Below are 22,021 nucleotides of genomic sequence, written 5' to 3'. Positions count from 1 at the left end.
GACTAAATATATCACCTTCTCTCATACAACTAAGGTGGCACTGGCTGCAGAGTGAAAATACATGGACTCTGTACAGAAGGAATGTTGGTATAAAGCACTGGTTCTTAACTAGGGGTGAATTTGTTCCAACCCCTCTGCCCCAGGAGACCGATGGCAACGTATGAAGACATTTTTGGTATCACAACTGGCAAGAAGCCTCTCCTTGGCATCTAATAAGCAGAAGTCAGAGATGCTGCTAAACATCCTATAGCACAAAGGACAGCCCCCCACAACATTATCAAACCCAAATGTTGATACTGCAACAGTGACTCTGATTTAAAGGAACAAACTCCTGTGAACACAAAACCTTTCAAACCTGACTAGGTAATACAGCCATAAGCTTAGACTTAGGGAACATAGAAAAGTTAAATTAGTTGATAGACTAACATCAAATTTCCTGTGGAAATAATTCAGTACTGAACTGATAACAGAGCTCTACCATCATTACAAGAATAAATAAAATTTAAATGAGTGATTCACTAAAATGGCATGATGCTTTAAGCCAGGAGCACAGAGAGAATCCATACAAGTAGGCTAAAGATCTAAGACACATAAGTCAAAGGCATTTATGGCAGATGAATCTGCAGCAGTAAAGGATGAGTTAAGGAACGATTTGAGAGAATATTCTGAACTTAATACACCCCACCTTCCATTTTCTAATGGCATGGATTCTGGGTTCCATTCCATGCAAAGGATGCGTATGCCATTCAAATATTTGTTGAGTAGAACTGAATGTGAGTTTGGTGTGAAATGGACACAGAAAAGCACCTTACATTTCTTTCGTAACTACCAGTGATGAAAAGACATTAAGAACAAGGAGAAACAGAGAAAATTAGTTTCTATATTGCAGAATTTTTAAAAAACCTAAACACCGTAAGCCATTTTACAAAAAATTCAATTTGAAGTCTCATCCATTCCCTATAATATTCACTTCCAGAGGAACTTTTAGGAAATGTACCCATATATAGCAGTATGGCTTCAAGCTTGCCTACTAGATTAAATTCATACTACAGGAAAACCATCTTCCCTCGTAGCTTCTGTGCCTTAAAATCACCGAGAGGAATGCTCCTGCCTCTGGTTCACAAAAGAAGTGCCCAAAGGCTTTGAATGGATAAACCAATCAGAGGAAAGACTACTTCCTGTCACATTGTGAGGAAGACCTGAAAGGTAGCTAAAGAAGTGTTGGGTCAATTTTTCCTTTTTAGAATTGATTGTCGAAGCAGTGGTCCCTTTTGATCAGTGTGACTATGAAAAATCATGTAATCCCTATTTAAATGATAGCTGAAAACTTCTGAAGCCCAGGACTACTTATGTACTCACTTTTTAAAAATGGATCTTCCCTCTTTGACTGATTTTACACAAGTAAATGAGAAAATGAAAATCGAGTCTCTCGTTGAGGGACTGCAGGCACGGTCAGAGGCCCTCTGACTTCCTTATTGCAATCTGTCAATGATTTGGCCGTGGCCTCCATGGCCTTCATCTGATTACTGTCCACCCTATCTTGCATTTTCCATAAAGAATTTTTTTCTTATATGATAAATTCTAAGCTCTGCATCCAACTATTGCTCTGCAATTTTGAGTTTAATCAGCTACAATGCCTCACAGAGGAAGCAATCCTCAAAAATATTGCCATTTGCCTGGGATCCCATAATGAAATATCACTTTTCCCTCTATAACCACTTACATAATTCATTTTAAGAGCTGTTTAACTTAGACATTCTCTAAAAATATATTTTGAAATACTAAACTTAATTTGTTGAAAGGTACCAAATTGAGGCTTTAACCTCTATACTCTTATAACAGTCACTTCTCCCAACACAACGGTCACCAAACCAAAGTTATTAGGGCAAATTTTGACATATATGAATGGCCAAGACCTAAACTAGGAATTCAGATATAACTACTGCTTATATATATTTCCTTACATAACATCCAAAGAACTACAAACCCAGAAGCGTGCCTCACAGCAGGTCCACACGAGTGACGTGGCCACAGTGTTGGTCAAAAGAATGATGGCCACAGCCACGTTAACCATGGACCTGCACTGCAGAATGACCCCTGTGCACAGGGACGCGAGTGGCCACACGTACTCGCAACCTAAATTCCAGTTGACCGTGTGCACATTTTTTGAAAAACAAGTAAGTAAACGTAACATGGTAGCTATAAGGCCTCCAAGATACTAATTTTTCTTTTTTTCACCACAGGGTTTTCACTATGACTTGGAGTCTCGCTTCTATGGCTGCTGCTGAGTGTCTGAGAGGAGCTCTTCCTGTCACCGTGCTGCCTTCTGAAGCAAAGGCGCGACGCATTTGTGCTTCTGAGTCATAAGGAGATGGACCTTCAGGAAAGATGGTCTACAGATTCAAAAGTTAAGTATGTATATTTAAATGCCTGACCTAAAAAAAATTAAATGAAGAACCCATTTTTTTTCTTTGTTGTTAAAAATGATTGGTCGCTCTACAAAGATTTCAGCAGATGGAGACTGAACCAAAACTGAAAATTTGTAGTTTTAAAAAAGAGGACTACAAGGTATAAAGTTAGTGTTACCATTTGGGGGGCGAAACAGTAAATAGGTTAAGAAAAAAAATAGGAATTAGAGATTTGTTTTATCTTAAGAACATTCGCTCCACAGAGAATCTTTAAAATAGACAATTATACAACATTTAAATAAGTTAACACAAAGCAGAAAATGTGTTGTTAGTTTTCTTCTTCTTCATCCTCTTTAATTACTGGGGTACCTAAAATGAAAAAGAAATTATTTCTGGTCACTCTCAACAGATTGTTAAAATTCTAAATGAAAATATTTTCCCATTAACCTCAGAAGCTCTGAGATGCTGTGAAGTACCACAATAAAAATAATTTCATAAATAATTTATTTAATTTCAAATTATCCAAAAAGCCTCTCAGAATTCTCAAATGGATTAATATAAGTACTAATGAGTATTTGGCTCCCCAAATGCAGAGTTGCAAATAAAAATGCCTAAAGGTGCCAGGCAAAAAATAAAGCCCTATATATACTAAAAACTTTGTATGTTAAATACAAAGAAATACTCTTCATTTTCAACATGCAATCCCAGTATTGCCAGATATCTGAATTTCTGTATTATTCCCACAACTATTAAACATTGGTAATAAATAGGCGGGGTGGAGGGAGGAGAACCAAAGTGCAGAAAACAAAGCACATCCACAAGCTCTCACCGGGCCAAGGGCCACCCATCTCTGAGCTCCAGCATTGGCACCTGCGCACAGTCTTACCTAGTCACTCTCCAATCCAGCTAAACTGACCAACTCACTGTCTCCCGAGCTCATCTTGCATGCTCTTACCCAGGACCCTTGGTTAACACAGTTCCCTCATTTTGAAATGCCCTCCCCAACTATCCTACAATCTAAACCCTACCCTTAATTCATAACTAACTGCAATGCTTTTCTCCCTGTGACCCTTCTTAAATGAACACTTATGTTCTTTATAGCAGTGAGCAGAGTTTTACCTCCCTATACTCCTCACAGCATCTGTCGGGGGGGGAAGGAGTGAATGTTTTATTAAAATATAACAAACATACAAAGTATAACAACATACGTATAAAGTACACAAAAAGTACACAAAGTGTACAGACTGGCAAATGTACACAGAGAGAACACACCTGGTAACCAGCATCCAGACCAGGAAGAGAACATTATCAGAGCCCCCAAACCTCCTCAGTCCTCCTTCCAGTCATTATTCGCCCCCAAAAGTATATTCTACCCTAATGTCTGACACCATAGGCTATCTCGCATGTCTCTGAAATCGATATGATTGGAATGATGCAGCATGCACTTTGTGTCTGGTTTCTTTTGCTCAACATTATGTTTGTATGAATCGTCTATAGTGAGTGAAGGTGTAGTTCATTCACTCTCGTTGCCGTATAATATTCCATTGCATGAATGTCATAATTTATTTATCTACTCTCTTGCTGATGGGCATTTGGATTATTTCCAATTTATAGCTATTGAAATAGTGCTGTTGTGAACATTCTCATACCTGTATGTTTTGGTCAACATACATACCCTTTTCTTTGGGGCACACAGCTAGGAGAAAAACTGCTGGGTCAAAAACAAGGGACACGTACATAGAGTTTTTGTAGATAATGCCAGTTTCCAAAATGGTTATACCAAACTACATTACCAGCCGGCAGGGCATGAGAGTGCTAGTTGCTCCACACCCCACTAACATTTGGCATTGTCTGTCTTTTTTCATTTTAACTTGTTAAGATCCCGCAGTTTTGCTTATAAGTAACAGAAGAGTAGCGAAAAGAGGCAAGTTAGCAGGTGTGGCCACCTCTGTCACGGTCTATCCCACTGGTTTCGTACAAGCCAAGGTGGTTCTTCTAGGGGCTGTTCAGATTAGTCTGAGGGCAGCACTAGACCCAAAAGGTTCTGGTGATGTGGCTTAGTCTACTCAGGGTCCACATGAGGGGTTCTGTTATATTCTTAAGGGCAGGAGTTCACCTCCCATGTATAATCCTGAAGGAAGTAAAGACAAATGGTTTCAAGTGGTTTCCAGAGTCCAACCAAAGATGAATATAAAAAGGCTGAATCCAAGACTCTAGTGTCTCTACCCTGTCTTTTTTAAATTTTATTTTTAATTGTGAAATATTCACTCATACAAACACAATATAAATAATTTAAAGAGTAACAAAACCAATGATTGTATACTACCATCCAGTTTAGGAACTAGAACACTACCAATAGAGCTTAGAAACCTGCTTGTCCCTTCCTGATCATTCCTGTACCTCCCACAAGAGGTAATATACTGTCTTTGTCACGTTACCCCATGTGTGTGTCCACAGCGGGTTAAAGAAGAGAATGTTCTGCATGATTCCATTCATACACAACTCTAAAGAATACAAGCTAATCTATAGGGACAAAAAGCAGATCAGCAATGGCCTTGAGAGGGATGGTGGTGATGAGCAGAGGGAGAGATTACGAAGAAGCACAAGGAAACTTTTGGGGGTGATGCATATGTTCATTAACTCTTCCCCCAGCTTCATTGAGATATGATTGACATATTACAATGTATAAGTTTAAGGTGTAAACATGATGATTTGACATACATGTTTTATAAATAATTACCACAATAACATTAGTCAATGCATCCATCACCTCACGTAGCTCTTAATTCTTTTAGCTCTTTCTCTTTTTTCTTTTAAGCTTGATTCCTCTACCCTCCCACCGTGTAGTTACCTTTTAGTGTACGTGTGAGAACTTTTAAGATCTACTCTCTTAGCAACTTTCAAGTAAGTATCACTATAGTGTTGTTAACTATAGTCACCATCACACATATCTTCATCATCTTAATTGTGGTGATGGTTTCAGTGGTATATACATATGTCAAAACATATCAAATTATACACTTTACATATGTGTAGTTAGTTGTATGTCAATTATATATTAATCAGGCTGTTAAAAGTGTTTGGTGTAGGAAAAGAGCTATTATGAGCCTTTTGGCCTTGGCCAGCTAGCTCAGTTGGTTAGAGCACCATCCCAATATGCCAAGGTTGTGGGTCTGATCCCTGGTCAAGGCACATACAAGAATCAACCAATGAATGCATAAATAAGTGAAATGACAAACCTCTCTCTCTCAAATCAATCAGTCAATCAATAATTTTTTTTAAAGAGCTTTTCATGTCAATAATTCTCAACTGGATGACAGATAAATACATCTCTTTTTTTTCTTTTTTAATCCTTATCCAAGGACATGTTTATTGGTTTTAGAGAGAAGGGAAGGGAGGAAGAAAGAGAGGGACAGAAACATCAAAACATCAATTCACTGCCTTTCATAGGCGCTCCAACCAGGGACCAAACCTGCAACCCAGGCATGTGCCCTGACCAGGAATTGAACCTGCGACCTTTTGGTTTGCGGGATAACGCCCTTCCAAATGAGCCACATGGGCAAGGGCCGGGTGAGTACATCTCTTCCCGGGAGGCATATAAGAATCACCTATAAAAGTTTTTCAAACTATATAGTTCTCCTTCACTCCCTCCCCAGGGATTCTGAAATATCCCCCATGGGAATGCAGCACCACTTAAGAACAACCGCCATAGGAAGCTGAGGTGGATAGAAGAGTTGAATACTGAACTTTATATAGAGGTAGTAAGGGAGAGATGAAGAGATAAAGAAGGGAGGATAAACAGGCAGGGTAGCAAGGGTGACGAGGAGGGGATCAGAGAGTTCAGGAACAGGGGTGCCTCAACCATAGTCGACTAGGTCCTTTGGTTTTGGATTATGAATATCAGTGAGTATGGTGAGGAAGACAATAAGGAAAATATGCATTTCGTACATAATGATGATGAAGCTGGGTAATATATTTGTTCCTTCTGCATATCTCCCCCACCCCTATTCAATCAGGTAGGCTAGTCGGCTCTGCGCCCAGTTGCTTCAGGGGCAATGTAGAATGCAGAAACAGGCTGTCGGACTTATGGGCTTTTTTGTCTTTGAAAAGCCTAAGATAACTGAGAACAAGATTTGTGAAAAGATGCAGAATCATGTAGAAAAGAAAGAGAGGGGTAGTGATTCTCCTCAGACTAGAAGGACATTTCCCCGGGCTTGCGGAAAAAAGGGAAGTATGTGGGTTCTGGAACGGGTGGAATCCTGGCCTGGTTTCCTGGTAGCACCGCTGGGAACAGGTTAGGACCCAGAGAGATCAGTGAATATTATCATTCCCAGTTTTCAGATTACAAAAGAAAAGGTTTGGTGAAATGAATTAACTACCACAATGACAAGAAGATATTAAGTGGTAGAACTGGGACTTGCGCCCGGCCAGTCAAGGATTTCTGCTAACAGAGACACCTGTCCTAGACACAAAGAAACTGAAAGGAGTGGGTATGTGCAGGGGTGGGCATTAGAGAGCACTACAATTTTGACCTAATTGTGAAAAAATAACTACTTAGCATTTATGTCTAATTATTCTGCAAAATAATGCCTGTGACTTGAGAATAAGCCCAACTTTCCTATAAGCTGTTGGTCTAGGAATGATCTTATACCAGTCTAAATCTCCTTAAAGTTTTTCATCGCACTTGGGCCCAAACCTGGACCATATAATTTCCTGTTTAGAGGTTAGAAACAACCTACCATTTTCTTCAGTTTTGTTCCTTTTCAGGATTTCATGTCACAAGTCCAACTCTCACCCCTAGAAAACACTGCAGGCTGGCTCAGAGTCACTTACCATCCAGCTTTTTCAGTTTGGGCACTCTCTTGGTTGCCTCTTCAATCCAGTTGCCCTCAGCAGAGTGTTTTTCTTCCAAAGGATTCCCTACGAACACCAGGTCTTCCAGGCATGGCAGTTCTGCCAGCTTCACAAATTCAGCTACGGGTATAGAGAATACATTTCGCATTAAAACAGCAGGTTTTTGCCCCGATCAGTGTGGCTCAGTTGGTTGGGCATTGTTCTGCAGAGCGAAAGGTCCCAGGTTTGATTCCTGGTCAGGGCACATGCCTGGGTTGCAGGTTCTGTCCCCGGTCAGGGCGCATAGGAGTGGCAACTGATCAGTGTTTCTCTCCCTTTCTTTCTCCTCCCTTCCCCTCTCTCTAAAAATAAATAAAGCATTTTTAGAATGGCAGATTTTACTGTTACAATTTGGGGGGTTGAATTCCAATACTACTGTTTGTGACTATTCAGAACAATTTGTTTAAGTATTTGAAGGAAGTAAGGGAAGTTAGACCACATGGAGTGATTCTCTGAAAACATGACAGAAAGGCAGGGAAAAAGGCAGCGTTCCTCTTCTACCTCCTGCTACCTTTATCCTCAGATAGGATGAGAGGAGGAAATGAGATTTACAATCAGAAAAGAACAAAACTCATTCTCCAGGGACAGGTCTTCCCTATGCTCTGTACTGTATCAGCGTGGGCTAAGCTAAACTGTCTCCACCCATTCCCTCCCTCATCTTTGAATTCTTAAAGCAACTCATTGGAGCCTCTCCTGCAGAATGTATCGCATTTTTACAATTGTTAGTGTATAAACTAACCTTCCCCACTAAGCTGTGAATTCCTTGAGGGCAGGGATAGTGTCCTACTCAACTACGTTTCTCAACAGTCTGGTATATAGTTTTTGGCACATAGTAGGGCTTTAGTAAATGCTGAGTGAATAATGTATAATGAACAAGCAAAGCAATGTAAATGTCAAATAAGTCTTCCAGACAAGAATTACTAAATTTAAACTGATTTTTCCAGCCTTTGGACAATTAATTAAATTTTTTCATAATTAATAGGACTGGGATCTATTCAATTAAAATCATTCTACATAAATACTTCAATGTAAATTTCAAGCATTTAGCTGAAATACAGGAACTCCTATACCTGTACTTCCCTCTGTGCTTAGAAATAAATGTCTCTATTTTGCCTCTTGAGCCCTCCTGGGCTATTTTCTACAAACAGCAGGTAGAGGTTAGCGAAGAGCCAGCCTCAGCTTACCCCAGTCTTTCACCAGGTTATTGGACATGTAGAGAATCTTCAACTTCTTCATTACGTGGATCCCTTTCAACTTCTCAATAAAATTGTAGGAGATCCACAGTTCTTCTAAAGTGTCCCCTACTGCTTCCTGAAAAAGAAAGCAATTTGATATACATGCTTATTTTTAAGCTTTTTCCCTTCCTTAAAAATATAAAGACGATGGTCTTCAGAGAGAACTGAGACCCACCTGTCCCCCGGCAAGAGAGCTGAAGGCTGTGTGGGAGTTTTTTGTCATTAAGAAAGCCAAGTAGCACATTCCCCTTCCTTTCTTCAAACTGATCTGAACTAAGAATAGGTACTGAAATCACCGAAAGAGGAAACAATAGCAGTATTTTATCACTTCGATTGAGCGGTATAGTTTTCAAATTCCCTCCCTGTATATTTTATTATTTTATCCTTATAACAATTAAGACAGGCAAAGCAGGTTATTTGATTTCTACTATAGAGAACTTAAGAACTTTTTCTAAGATCACAATGATATTAAATAGTAGAGCTGGGTCTAAATATTTACTATGGAAACTTTCAAACTAAATTCCCATATATCCACTACCCAGACTCTACCATTAACATTTTACTATCCCTTTTCTATCAAATATTTGTCCGTCTTCCATCCAGCTAGCTATCCATTAGTACATCTTTTTTTTTTAATGTATAAAATTCAGTTTAACCCCTGGCTGGTGTGGCTCAGTGGATTGAGTGCCAGCCTGCAGACCAAAGGGTCACTGGTTCGATTCCCAGTCAGGGTACATGCCTGGGTTGCAGGCCAGGTCCCCAGTTTGGGGTGCAGGAGAGGCAACCACACAGCAATGTTTCCCTCTCTCCCTCTTTTCCCTTCTCTCTAAAAATAAGTAAATAAAAAATATATTTCTTTAATTTCAGTTTAAAACCCAAAGTCTTTCCATTACAGTAAAAATATTGTACCATACTTAAAGGATAAATATAATCAATGGTGGTCCTAAGATTTCCTTCTTTTATAGACATAACACAAAATGTAGTGATTCTTTTTCAAAAAAATTTTAAAAATATACTAGGCAGGACCAATTAGATGTTCAATCCTCTCTTAACCAGAAAGAATTTGCCTTCAACCACATGGTAATGTCTAGAATGTGGAGCCCACACCCAGTCCTAGTAAGCAAATGTCCCTTCAGAAACTACAGAGAGAGTAAATGTGCCCTGGATAAAGATCCTTCATGCCTGCATCTTCCATCCTGGTGGACGGACCCAAGGAGGGAAGCTGAGAAAGAAGCGGCCTGAGTTAGTCCTCTGTGTCATCCCAGCTCCCACCATTCATCTCAGTTTCAACTTTCTCAGTAGAGGAAATAACAGTTTTAGAGTAAAAGAAGCTTTTAAACCAGTCCAGCCTGGCACACATAGAACTTTACGATTTAACCAACCCCCTTTAGCTAGTATTCTGATATCTTCTCCACCAAAACGACCTAATTAGTGTATCATGTCTTTCAGAAGAGGGGAATAAGCTTTCGTATAATGTAAACTTTATTGCATGCATTTTCATTGCCCTGCATCCGCATCCATGTGTGTCCAACTTAGAAAGTGCGAGGCAGCAGGAAAAACACCGATTAAATACTAATAAGAAAATTGAGGTTCAGTTCCGGGTTCTGCCACTTATTTAGTGTTGTTTTTACATGTGTAGATGAGGACTCTTGGTCAATTTTCATATACACAATTTGAGCAATTCTCCAAATAACCAATTTGCTGAATTTACTCTTTTACCAAAAAATTGTTTAATTACTTACAAATTATAGTAATTTTTTGTATTTTTATTTTGAAATATATTTTATTATGCTATTACAGTTGTCCCTTTTTTTTTCTTCTCTTTATACCTCCTCCACCCTGCACCTCCCTATCCTCCAGCATTCCCCACCCCCCTTAGTTCATGTCCATGGGTTGTACACATAAATTCTTTGGCTTCTCTATTTCCTATACTGTTCTTAATCTCCCCCTGTCTATTTTATGTCTGCTAATTACGCTCCTTATTCCTTGTACCCGCCCCATTCTCTCCCTTTCCCTCCCCACAGACACCCTTCCATGTGATCTCCATTTCTGTGATTCTGTTCCTGTTCTAGTTGTTTGCTTAGTTTTTGTTTTTTAGTTTCAGTTGTTGATAGTTGTGAATTTTTTGTCATTTTACTGTTTATAGTTTTTCATCTTCTTTTCTTAGATAAGTCCCTTTAGCATTTCATATAATAAGGGCTTGGTAATGATGAACTCCTTTAACTTGATCTTATCTGGGAAGCACTTTATCTGCCCTTCCATTTTAAATGATAGCTTTGCTGGATAGAGTAATCTTGGATGTAGGTCCTTGCCTTTCATGACTTCAAATACTTCTTTCCAGCCCCTTCTTGCCTATAAGGTTTCTTTTGAGAAATCAGCTGACAGTCTTATGGGAACTCCTTTGTAGGTAACTGCCTCCTTTTCTCTTGCTGCTTTTAAGATTCTCTCCTTATCTTTAATCGTGGATAACTTAATTATGATGTGCCTTGGTTTGTTCCTCCTTTGGTCCATTTTCTTTGGGACTCTCTGGGCTTCCTGGAAGTCTGTTTCCTTTGCCAGGTTGGGGAAGTTTTCCTCTATTATTTGTTCAAATAAGTTTCCAATTTCTTGTTCTTCCTCTTCTCCTTCTGGCACCCCTATGATTCAGATATTGGAGCACTTAAAGTTGTCCCAGAGGTTCCTAAGCCTCTCCTCATTTTTTTTTGAATTCTTGTTTCTTCATTCTGTTCTGGTTGGATGTTTACTTCTTCCTTTTGTTCCAAATCACTGATTTGAGTTCCAGTTTCCTTCCTGTCACTGTTGATTCCCTGTATATTTTCCTTTATTTCACTTTGTATAGCCTTCATTTCTTCCTTCATTTTGGGACCATACTCAACCAGTTATGTGAGTATCCTGATTACTAGTGTTCTGAACTCTGCACCAGATAGGTTGTGTATCTCCTTGTTGCTTAGCTCTTTTTCTGGAATTTTGATCTGTTCTTTCATTTGGGCCATATTTCTTTGTCCTGGTGCACCTGTTATGTTGTAAGGGGCAGAGCCTTAGGTGTTCACCAGGGTGGTACGACCCTCTTTGCTGTGTTGTAGCGCTGTCTGTGGGGGAGGGGTCACAGAGGGAACAATGCTACTCACTCCATTCTAGCCCCACTTTCCAACGAACTCTCCAGTGAGACTGGGAGTTTCTCCCGCCTTCACAAGCCCCACAATGTTTCATAGCTAGAGGTTTTGAGTCTAGTTTTCCAGTCAGCCAACCCCACCTCACCCATGTGGTCTGTCGCCTTGCTGGGGGTCCTTTCTGCCCCAGCTGCCAGTCTCTGCCCCTCCTACCAGTCTGGATGAATGTTTCTTAAACTCCGTGGTTGTTGGAGTTCCAGGCAGTTTGATTTTCTGGCAGCTCTGGTTGTTTATTGTTTTTAAATGTGTTGTTGTCCTTCTTTTGGTTGTGTGAGGAAGTGAAGCATTTCTACCTATGCCTCCATCTTGGCCGGAACTCCTTCACAAAGTATAGTAATTTGTTTTAGATAGGATAGAAATTCTTTTAGATAGGATAGAAATTCTTTTAGATAGGATAACTTTGAAGATGTCTGTAATGTTTCATTCATTCATTGAAGTGTTTATTTTGTTTCAGTTTAGTTTCAGCCATTTGGACGCAGTTCTTTTGCCATAACCAAATTTCACTGCATTTGGTATCTTTTCTTTACTTGAGAATATGATTTTGTGGAACAAGAATTTCTTATGTATATTTACTTACAAATGTTGTATGGATTTTGAATGCCCAGAGTATAGTTCTGTCTTTCAGTACATTTTTAATCTATCCCACTGTGTTTTGTACTTCCCTAAAGATAACAATTTGCTAACCAGCTCAATTAGATTACTATTTTTATGTGTTTTAATAAGTTGAGAAGTGATTAGTGCCTAAAATATGAAACCGACATTCTATAAAGATGGACTGACAAATCCAACAGCTGGATGAAACAGCTGCCTTAACATTAACAAAAAATAAAACCTTAAAGAAAATTTCAAAATGTGTTGAAACCATTCTAAGCAACATAATTTTCTATGTATTTATAACTAGGTAATAAAGACAATATTTTTTTAAGACAATTTTGGTGAAGTAATCTGGTAAATGTCAATCAGTAAAACCTGGCTAAGTTTGTGTAAATCAAGTCAGTGAAACCTGTCGTTCAATAAATTGGCCCTTTGGTGAACTGGATAGTGAGTGAACAGGCATTTAGCAAATTGGTTTGCTTTCTGCAAGTGAACAAATGATTTCTCCTTAGTTTCTTACTTTGTAAAATGAGGAGGCTGGCACAATGAGAGACCACCTCACACTCATGAGGCTGGCTGGAGATGTGGAGATGTGGAGAAACTGGAACCCTTGTGCACTGTTGGTGGGAATGTAAAATGGTGCAGGGGCCATGGAACATTTCTGCAGTTCCTCCAAAAATTAAAAATATATGTTACAGCAATCCCACTTCTGGGCATATAACCTAAAGAACTGAAGAAAAGAGTTGCAAAGAGATATTTATAACCATGTTCACAGCAGCATTGTTTGCAATGGCCAGAAGGTGCAAGCAACCCCAGTGTCATCAGTGGATGAAGGAGTTAATGAAATATGGCACGTACACACAACAGAATATTACTCATCCTTGAAAAGGAAAGAGATTCTGATACATGCTGTTCAAACTTACATATCAATAGTAGGGAAAATTGTGCAGCTATTTTAAAAGAATGCATTAAATCTGCATGTTTTGACATAAAAGAATATACTGATACACAGAGGTGGGCACAGGTAGGTTTACAGTTGTGAGTATATGAAACACAGAGTTTATTCTTGTATTATTATTTATTTTATTATTTATTATTATCAACCTACTTTTGCCTACCCTTATATTAAGTGAAAAATAAGAAAAAATATATTAACCTTGTATACCATAGCACAAACATATACAACACACACATGCATATACATATACACAGATATCTATTTGTATCTGCACAGAAAAAATAATAAAATATACAAAACAATATTATATCTGTTACTCATAGAGTTGGGGAGGTGGGAGGGAGAAAAAAGACTTTCACAGTATATTTCATATATTTCTGAATTTGCTTGATTTGTTTTTTTTACAATTAACATATATAACTCTTAGAATTAAAATTTTAACCTAGCAGTTATTTTTCTCTATCCTCATCCGAGGATATACCCATTGATTTTAGAAAGAGAGAGAGAGGAACAGCGATGTGAGAGGGGTAATCAGTCCTCCCTTAGGCACCCCACCCAGGGATTGAACCAGCACCCCAGGCATGTGCCCTGACAGGAACTGAACAGCTTTTGGTGTACAGAATGACATTCCAAACAACTGAGTCCCCCAGCCAGGGCTAACATAATAGTTTTTATAATTAGTAATAAAGTATATTGTCACTAAATAAATATTTATAGAATGCCTACTACATGTATCAAGCGCTAATGTAGATGCTGATGAACAAAACTGGCCTGCTCCCTAGGATTTGTGTGCGGGACAGAGAGCAGCAGAGGGTGGGCAAGCAAGTGGGAGAACAAGCCAATAAAAATTCCAGATGGTAGTAAGAAAGCTGAAATAGAGATAGACAGATGTAGATGTAGAGGTAATAGATAAGATGTACATGTAGATGTAGATGTAGATACAGAGTTGTTGCCTAGGGAGCTACATTAGATGCAGGGTAGCTGGGTCACTTTTGGGGAGGTGATATCTGAGCTGAAGTGAGGAGCCAGTAATGTGGAAGTCCAGCGTAACAAAGAGGTTTTTAGGCAGGAGAAATAGCAAGTGCTAAGTGCTAAGGTCCTCAGGTGGGAATAGACTTGGCAAGTTCCAGGAGAGAAAGAAGGCCAGTGGCTGGAGATTACCAGCTAGGATGAAGAGTAACAAGAAATGAAATCCGAAAGAAAGGCAGAGGCCAGATCATCTCAACAAATGGGTTTATAATGTACCTTAATAATTAGTTTTCCAGTAGTTCTAAATAGACCCCTCTCATTCAATTTAACATTTCATGTTTCACAGATTAGAGTGGTCATGTGTAATTTACTGAGGCGGCTGTTTAAATCACGGTATAAGACTGGTGTGTCTAGATGAATAAATCAGTTGGTATGTGAACCTATTTGAAGCCCAGCATTTGTATTCCTAAGCTGATTTATTTTTCTTTAGTTTGTGCATAACTGGTAAAGCTTTTGGACTGGTAAATGTTGTCTTTGGTGTATGTATGGTGTGTGCACACACACACGTGCACACACACACATGCACACAAATTAAACCAAAGGCTGGGTGTTATTGATAGTATATAGAAAGTGAAGAAATCTAAGCCAGTGATGGTTCGGCTATATACTATCTCCATACATGTCTCTGATCCTATATGCACAATTTCTTTGTGGTTTCTAGGTACATATCACATTTCATGGGAGAAATTATATACTATAGTAATACTTGAGAATCTGGTATTCTGAAAATACCTGAAGGAATGTTAAGCCTCTCTATCAATTTATCCTAAAGATTCTGGGGTACACTTATTTGCAAATTCCTCCCTTTAAAAAAATTCAAAATCACATTTAGTCTGAAATATAATAAATTCTTATTTTTTGTACTATAATTTAGTGTTTTATGTATTATGAATAATGTCCCTGTATTTGACATTTTTTACCATCTACGCTCAGGGAATGTAGAGAAAGCAAAGTATCTTTAAATATACCAATCACTTAAAACACCAAAAACATTTTTTTACAGATTATTAAATATTTCCTCATCATATCTAACTAGAAAGAAAACGATTCATCTATTGGTTATCGTTTTGGAGGGGAAAACTTCCTTTCTTTAAAAATGTAATCTCTAAGAATTTCCAAGCATTTTGCCCTGGCCAGTGTGTCAGTTGGTTGGAACATCATCCCGTAACCAAAAGACTGTGGGTTCAATCCCCAGTCTGGGCACCTACGATCCCCATTCTGGGCGCTTACAGGAGGTACCAACCAATACTTCTTTCTCGCGTCAATGTTTCTGTCTCCCTTCCTCTTTCTTTAAAAAGCAATGAAAGTCCTTGGGTGAGGATTCAAAATAATTATATATAAAAAAAGAATTTCCGAGCATTTTATAAATTCGTTAGTAAAACGTCATGTAAATAGACATGTAGAAGAGGGAATATTATTCAGATAATTCCAAAATTGCTTCTCTGAACACTGGCCCCTATTTAGGCAGTACAGTTCCTCCTGTAATGGGGGATGGTCTCTTCAGCCTGTCTCACGTGGGAGGTCCCTGTTGGGAAGCGCTGCAGTTTCAAGCCCGCTGGCTCTATGAAGCACAGCTAGACTTACTGGGAGGTGGGGAAGGAGGCCAGAGTCATAAAAAATTTCAATAACTTAAACATTCAATACTTTAAAAAAATTATTGTCTTTTGGGGAACAGATACAAGAAAAAGAAATCAGCTTCATCTTCCTTGAAATTTCCTAGTATTACAATATTGTTTCATTTCAGCTTCTTTGCAAGAAAATTCAAATGACCAGTAAATATATAAATAAAAATATATAGTCCACTCCACTGTAAAAAACTATAAAAAGTTTTAAATTTCCAAGGTTGGTAAGGGGAAATGGGAACCCTCATACATTACAGGTGGAGTATAAATTGTTACAAACTTACCAAATGCCAATTAGATGAAATGTCATAAAAGCCTTTAATTCATACCTTTTGACCCTGCAATTCCATTTCAAGGAATTTATCCAGGGAATTATTCATTGATGTGTGTAATAATATAGCTAAAAGGAGATTCATAACAGTATAGATTATAACTCCAAACTGAAAATAATGAATAACTGATTTATTTATTTATTGTAATTATTTATTAATTGATTGATTGATTTTAGAGAGAGGGAAAGAGGAAGGGGGAGAGAGAGAAACATCAATTCATTGCTCTCCTTATTTATTCATTCATTGTTTGATTCTTGTATGTGCCTTGACTGGGGATCGAACCTGAAAACTTGGTGTATTGGGACATTGCTCTAATGAACTGAGCTGCCTGGCCAGGGCAATAAACAACTGAGTTTAATAAATTATAGTACATCAATGAAATAGATTATTATACTGTCATTAAAAAGGCGTATTAGTTGAAAATTATTTTAAAAACTTAAGTCACATCCACTGATCAAAACCTCCAATGGCTTTGAAAGCCAATTGGAAAAAAATCTAAAATCTTATGATGTGTAAGGCTCAGTGTGACCTCCTGGTTCCTGGCTTCCTGCCCAGCCTCACTGAGGACAACTCTCCCTCTCTCACTCAACTCCTTTGCTCTCAGCTTCAGTTTCAGGACACTTGCACTTGCTGTCTCCCCTCAGCCTGAATTACTCATCCCCTGGTCAGCTCTATCGTTCACATCCTCTCTCCCAGAGAGGACTTCCCATCACTCTCTGCTCTCTTTCATGCCTCATTTTTCTCCACTGCATTCATCACCGCCTTATGTATTATACGATTATTTTCTAGTCTGTCTGCCTCCACTGTGACATAAGTTCTAAATAGCAAGCACTTTCTTTTATACTCATTCTGCTGTATCTCTAGTGCCTAGAACAGTACCTGGCTTAAAGTAGACATTTAGGAAATATTACTGAATTAGTTTGTTGAATGAACGAATGACATGGAAAAACGATCTTCATATAATAAGTAAAAAAGATGCAAAACAGTAAGTATAGTATGATTTCATTCTGTACATATCCATTGAAGAATAGGGAAAAAGGCAAGGAAGATGTCAATCAAAATGTTAGCAATATTTAAATTGTCAGTGGCTTATAGGTATTTTTTATCATTGCTTTTCTGCTTTGTAAAGTTTCTGCAATGGACAAGTATTATTTTTATATTAAGAAAAAAGTGTATGCTTTTTTAAAAGTAATAAATAGCAACCTACCAGTCCATTTAAGTTCTTTATGTTGTTTCTTCCTAAAGACAATATCCTCAAGTTTTCTGTGGTGGAAAAAAAGCAATTTTTTGTTGATGAGAATCATATTACATAATTATAAATTTAGAATAATAAGGTTTTAATAAATTTTATATAAATATTCTTATATAATGAGTAAGAACAGCTGTATTAATAAAAAGTGGTCATCAAGTAGGAAATAACATTGACCTATCATCTAAGGTAAACACTACAACTACAATTTCACATCATGCCAGCATTAAATTGAAAAGTTATTAGCTATTTGGCTGTCTTAAATTAGCTATTAGCTGTCTTAAATTGCCAGCTAGTAAAAATATTAGAGGGATAAACAGTAAAGAGTAAAGAAGATACGAACTTTAGATTTGAGAGCATATACATATTTCAAATTTCTTATAGTACGAGGACTCAGACTAGAAAACAAGTATATTTATGTATAGTATACCCCACTCCACAAAGGATTAGAAGCAAAATCAAATGAATTAATATATTTTAAAAATCTTTTGCCTTCAATCTTTTAAAAAATTAGATTGTGATTTGGTTTAAAAGATGCCTATTTGTACTTTTTACGAGGACGTTTCTATTTGTGTATGGATAGGCTATTTCCGGGAGAGAAAAAGAAAGAAGAAACAGCGGTTGCTTTGGGGGAGGAACTGAGAGTGCACGGTGAGAGGAAGACGTTTTCCATTGTAAACTCAACTATTTGCATAAAACCATGAGCATGTATTACTTTTCAAAATTAAAAAAAGATTTCTAGTAAAACACAGGAAATCTCATATCTGTTCTAAAAAAGTACTGTGATTACTTCTGTATAAGTTACACGTTTAGGTTTCACAACTTAAACTTCTACAACTACACCGTCCAATACGGTAGCTACTAGCCACATGGCTAGTTAAGTTAATTAACATGAAACAATTAAAATTCAGTTTCTCAGTCACACTAGCCTCACATCAAGAGTTTTAACAGCTGTAAATGGGGAGTAGCAACTGTCGTGGGACAGCACAGACAGTTCTATTGGGTGGCACTGTTCCGTAACACCCATACACTACCAATTAACTGAGTTCCAATCCCAAATCTCAAGAGAAACAATCGAACCTCTTTGAGTCTCAGTTTCATCATATGTAAGATGAGGAAATATAATATCTACTTTATAATCATATAAGAATTGAGACAGTTGTCTAAAACATTCAGCCTAATGCCTTATCCATGTCAAGGACACAATAAGTGGTGTTTGTGTATCAGGCATATATAGTTATATAAACGTTGGTTTTAATTTATTTAATAAATTATTTTAAATTCTCTTATGAGAAACATTTCACTTTTTTAAAAAAAATACTTTATTTATTTAGTTTTAGAGAGAGAGGAAGGCAGGGAGAAAGAGAGGGAAAGAAACATCAATGTGAGAGACAAACATCGACTGGTTGCTTCTCGTGCGCCCTGACCGGGGACCAAATCCCCAACCAAGGTATGCGTCCTGACCAGGAATTGAACCACAGAGGTCAGGGTTTATTTAACTTTTATTTAACAAGGAATTTTAAAAGTGATCTAATTTATGCAAAATGATTCAACTGTTGAAACAGGACTCCATGTTATAGGCAGGATTGGGTCCCCCCAAATTCCTATGTTGAAATTCTAACCCCCAGTCCCTCAAAATGTGACTCTACTTGGAAACAGGGCCTTTAAAGAGGTAATTAAGGTAAAATGAGATCATTTTAGGTAAAACCCAGTGTGACTGGTACCCTTCTAAAAGGAGATAGGACACAGACAGAAACACAGGAAAGACCAAGTGAAGGCAAAGGGAAAGACGGCCATCCCCAAGCCAAGGAGAGAGGCCTCAGGGGAAATCAATCCTGCCGACGCTTTGATCTCAGACTTCTAGCCTCCACAGAGGAGAAAATAAATTCCTGTTGTGGGATTTGTTATGGCAGCCCTAGCAAACTAATAAATCTACATAACTATAAATGTGGGAAAATTAAATATTTAAGAAAATCACATAATAATTTCTTAAGTGTCTTCACATGGAAAAATTACCATTTTTTTCCTATTTCATGCAAGATAAAATGCTTATTCAAAAAGTTACTCATTCAACACATAATTACTGAGCATCAACTATATGCCAGGAATAGCACTAAGCACTTGGAATATAACAGTGAACAATACAGATAAAAATCCTACTGCCATAGAACTAACAATTGACAGCTAGCAAACAAAATAAATAAGTATATTAGGTAGTGATGAGTGTGCAAAAGAAGAAAAGCAGATAAAAGGAATGATATGTCAGAGGATTGGGACCAGCTGAGATTTTAGGTAGACGGTGACTTCTAAGTAAAGACTCAAAGGAAGTAAGGCAGCAAGCCACGAGGATAGATGGAGGGAGGACATTAACAGGCAAGCGGAACTTCAAGCGTAAGGGCTATGAGATAGGGCCACATTGGAAGTGTTCACGAAATGCAAGAAGCTAGCTGAGAGAATGAGAGGAGAATAACAGGAAATGAAATTAGAAATAGGCCTTTTATAGAGGATGTATGAGAAGAAGTCAAGAAATTACCAGAGTTTGGCCTAAGCAACTGACGAATGGACTCATCACTGAGACAGACACATAAGTTGTTGGTTTAGCTGGGGCTGTGGAAGGGTATTAGGACTTTTGAACACATGAAGTATGAGATGTCTACTAGACATCTAAGGGAAATATCAGGCAACTGGATATATAAATCTGGAGGGTCAGAAGACACACCTGGGCTAGAAATATAAATTGGAAGCCATCAGCATATAGACGGTAAAGCCATGATTTGAAGAGATGATCAGACTAGGGAGTAGGTGAAGATGAAAAAGAGACCCAAAAATTGAATCCTGGGGTACTCCAACATTTAAAAGTTAGGGACATGAGACTGGGAAGAAGTAGCCAGTAAAGCAGGAAGAAATCTGGAGGGCATAGTGTCCAAGAAGCCAAATGCTGAAATTGTTTCAGAGAGGAAACAAATCATCCGTCAAAATACGCTAATAGGTCAACTAAGATGCGGACTGATAAACAACCTCAGAAACTGGAGATAACAAATATATGCCACCTTTCAAAGAGAGTATCTAACTTAACACGTAAAAACTCCTTTTTTAAAAAGTGCACATGAAACTGGTACCAAAAGACTAAAAAGATCTTGTTTATTGCTGTATAGGGAAATAAATTATAATATCAAAGTTAACAGATTAAATGTTCTAACATAATACAATTCTATATTTTCCATAGTTTATATGCTGTATAAGTAGAGCACCACTATAAGGAAAACACTTTTTCTTTTAAGAAATTTATTTAATTTGTTTTGTTTTGTTTTTAAAGATGTTATTGATTTATTTTTAGAGGGGAAGGGAGGGAGAAAGAGAGGGAGAGAAACATGTGTGGTTTCCTCTTACATGAAAACATGTGTGGTTTTCAATGTGTGGTTGCCTCTCACGTGCCTCCTACTGGGGACCTGGCCCGCAATCCAGGCGTGTGCCCCGACTGGGAATCAAACCAGCGACTTTTTTGCAAGCCACCACTCAATCCACTGAGCCGCACTAGCCAGGGTTTTAATTTTTTTAATTTTAATTTTTAAATTAATTAATATTTTTAGAGACAGGAGAGAGAAAGAGAAACTTCAGTTTGTTGTTCCACTTATTTATGCACTCGTTGGTTGATTCTGGCATGCGCCCTGACTGGGGATGTTGATCCTTGTATGTGACCTGACTCATGATCGAACCCGCAACCTTGGCGTATCAGGATGACTCTCTAACCAATTGAGCCACCTGGCCAGAGCGGAAAACACTTTTTCTTTAACAAGTTCCTGATGAAAATGAAAAAAGTGTCTTAAAGTTATAGGTTTATTTATTTAGTAAACAGAAGGAGTAAAGTATTTTGCCAAAGATACAAGGCATCAAAATTTATGTTCTAATCTTTAACATGAGATTATTAGTATTCACATTGTACAGCTTTTTAGTCACAGTTTTGAACACAGTGATGTCATGCAGTTTTCCGGTGGCAGTTTTGGTACATTGAATAGAAACTGCCACAGGGTGATTCTGCCTTCGAAAGCTCCTGTTAAACAGTAACAGCTTTGTATTTCAGGTCCTCTCACTGTGGCGAAACAGGGGAGACTACAGTGCTCATGAAGGGCAAGGGGTGGGAGGCAAGCCAGCGTCATGCATTCAGTCCCTCGTTTGGACCAGTTGGCTTCTTTTTGCTTCCTAGGCACAGGTTGCAGAAGTATCATTTGTTACAAGCAGAACTAAAGTGAGATGAAGCAAGTATAGCAAATACGTGGTACAAATGCCTACACTCTCCTATTCCATGCCTATGTCAGCCATGGCATAATTGATTGAAGTACTCTTTTCCACTGAATTTTGGGACCTCATTTTAATACAACTTTCCCGAGAGTCATTACCAATTGAACAAAGTTAGAATGCGAGTTAAAGCGCAATGCCAGCCCTCCGTAGGTTATCCGTTTTCACTCTTGCCATAGCCATGCTTTTATGAAAAGAAAAGCATGTCATCTATGTTGATAAGTGTTATCAATTT

The 22,021-nt window shown here is 38.1% G+C and overlaps 1 protein-coding gene across 1 annotated transcript in view; it reads right to left on the bottom strand.

The window, feature by feature from the left end:
* Positions 1–92: 92 nt before the first annotated feature.
* DNAL1 (dynein axonemal light chain 1) overlaps positions 93–22,021 on the bottom strand; it is a 32,212-nt gene continuing 10,283 nt past the window's right edge. The window contains exons 5-8 of the mRNA XM_024568154.4: positions 17,449–17,504; positions 8,486–8,612; positions 7,242–7,382; positions 93–2,777 (exon numbers count right to left, since the gene is read on the bottom strand). Coding sequence (XP_024423922.1) covers positions 2,737–2,777; positions 7,242–7,382; positions 8,486–8,612; positions 17,449–17,504 — 365 coding nt within the window. The 3' untranslated portion in view covers positions 93–2,736. The remainder of the gene's footprint in view (positions 2,778–7,241; positions 7,383–8,485; positions 8,613–17,448; positions 17,505–22,021) is intronic.

This window comes from Desmodus rotundus, chromosome 7, assembly GCF_022682495.2.
Source record: "Desmodus rotundus isolate HL8 chromosome 7, HLdesRot8A.1, whole genome shotgun sequence".
Lineage (NCBI taxonomy): Eukaryota > Metazoa > Chordata > Mammalia > Chiroptera > Phyllostomidae > Desmodus > Desmodus rotundus.
Note: the sequence above shows the minus strand (reverse complement) of the source record. Positions and strands in the feature narration are given on the sequence as shown.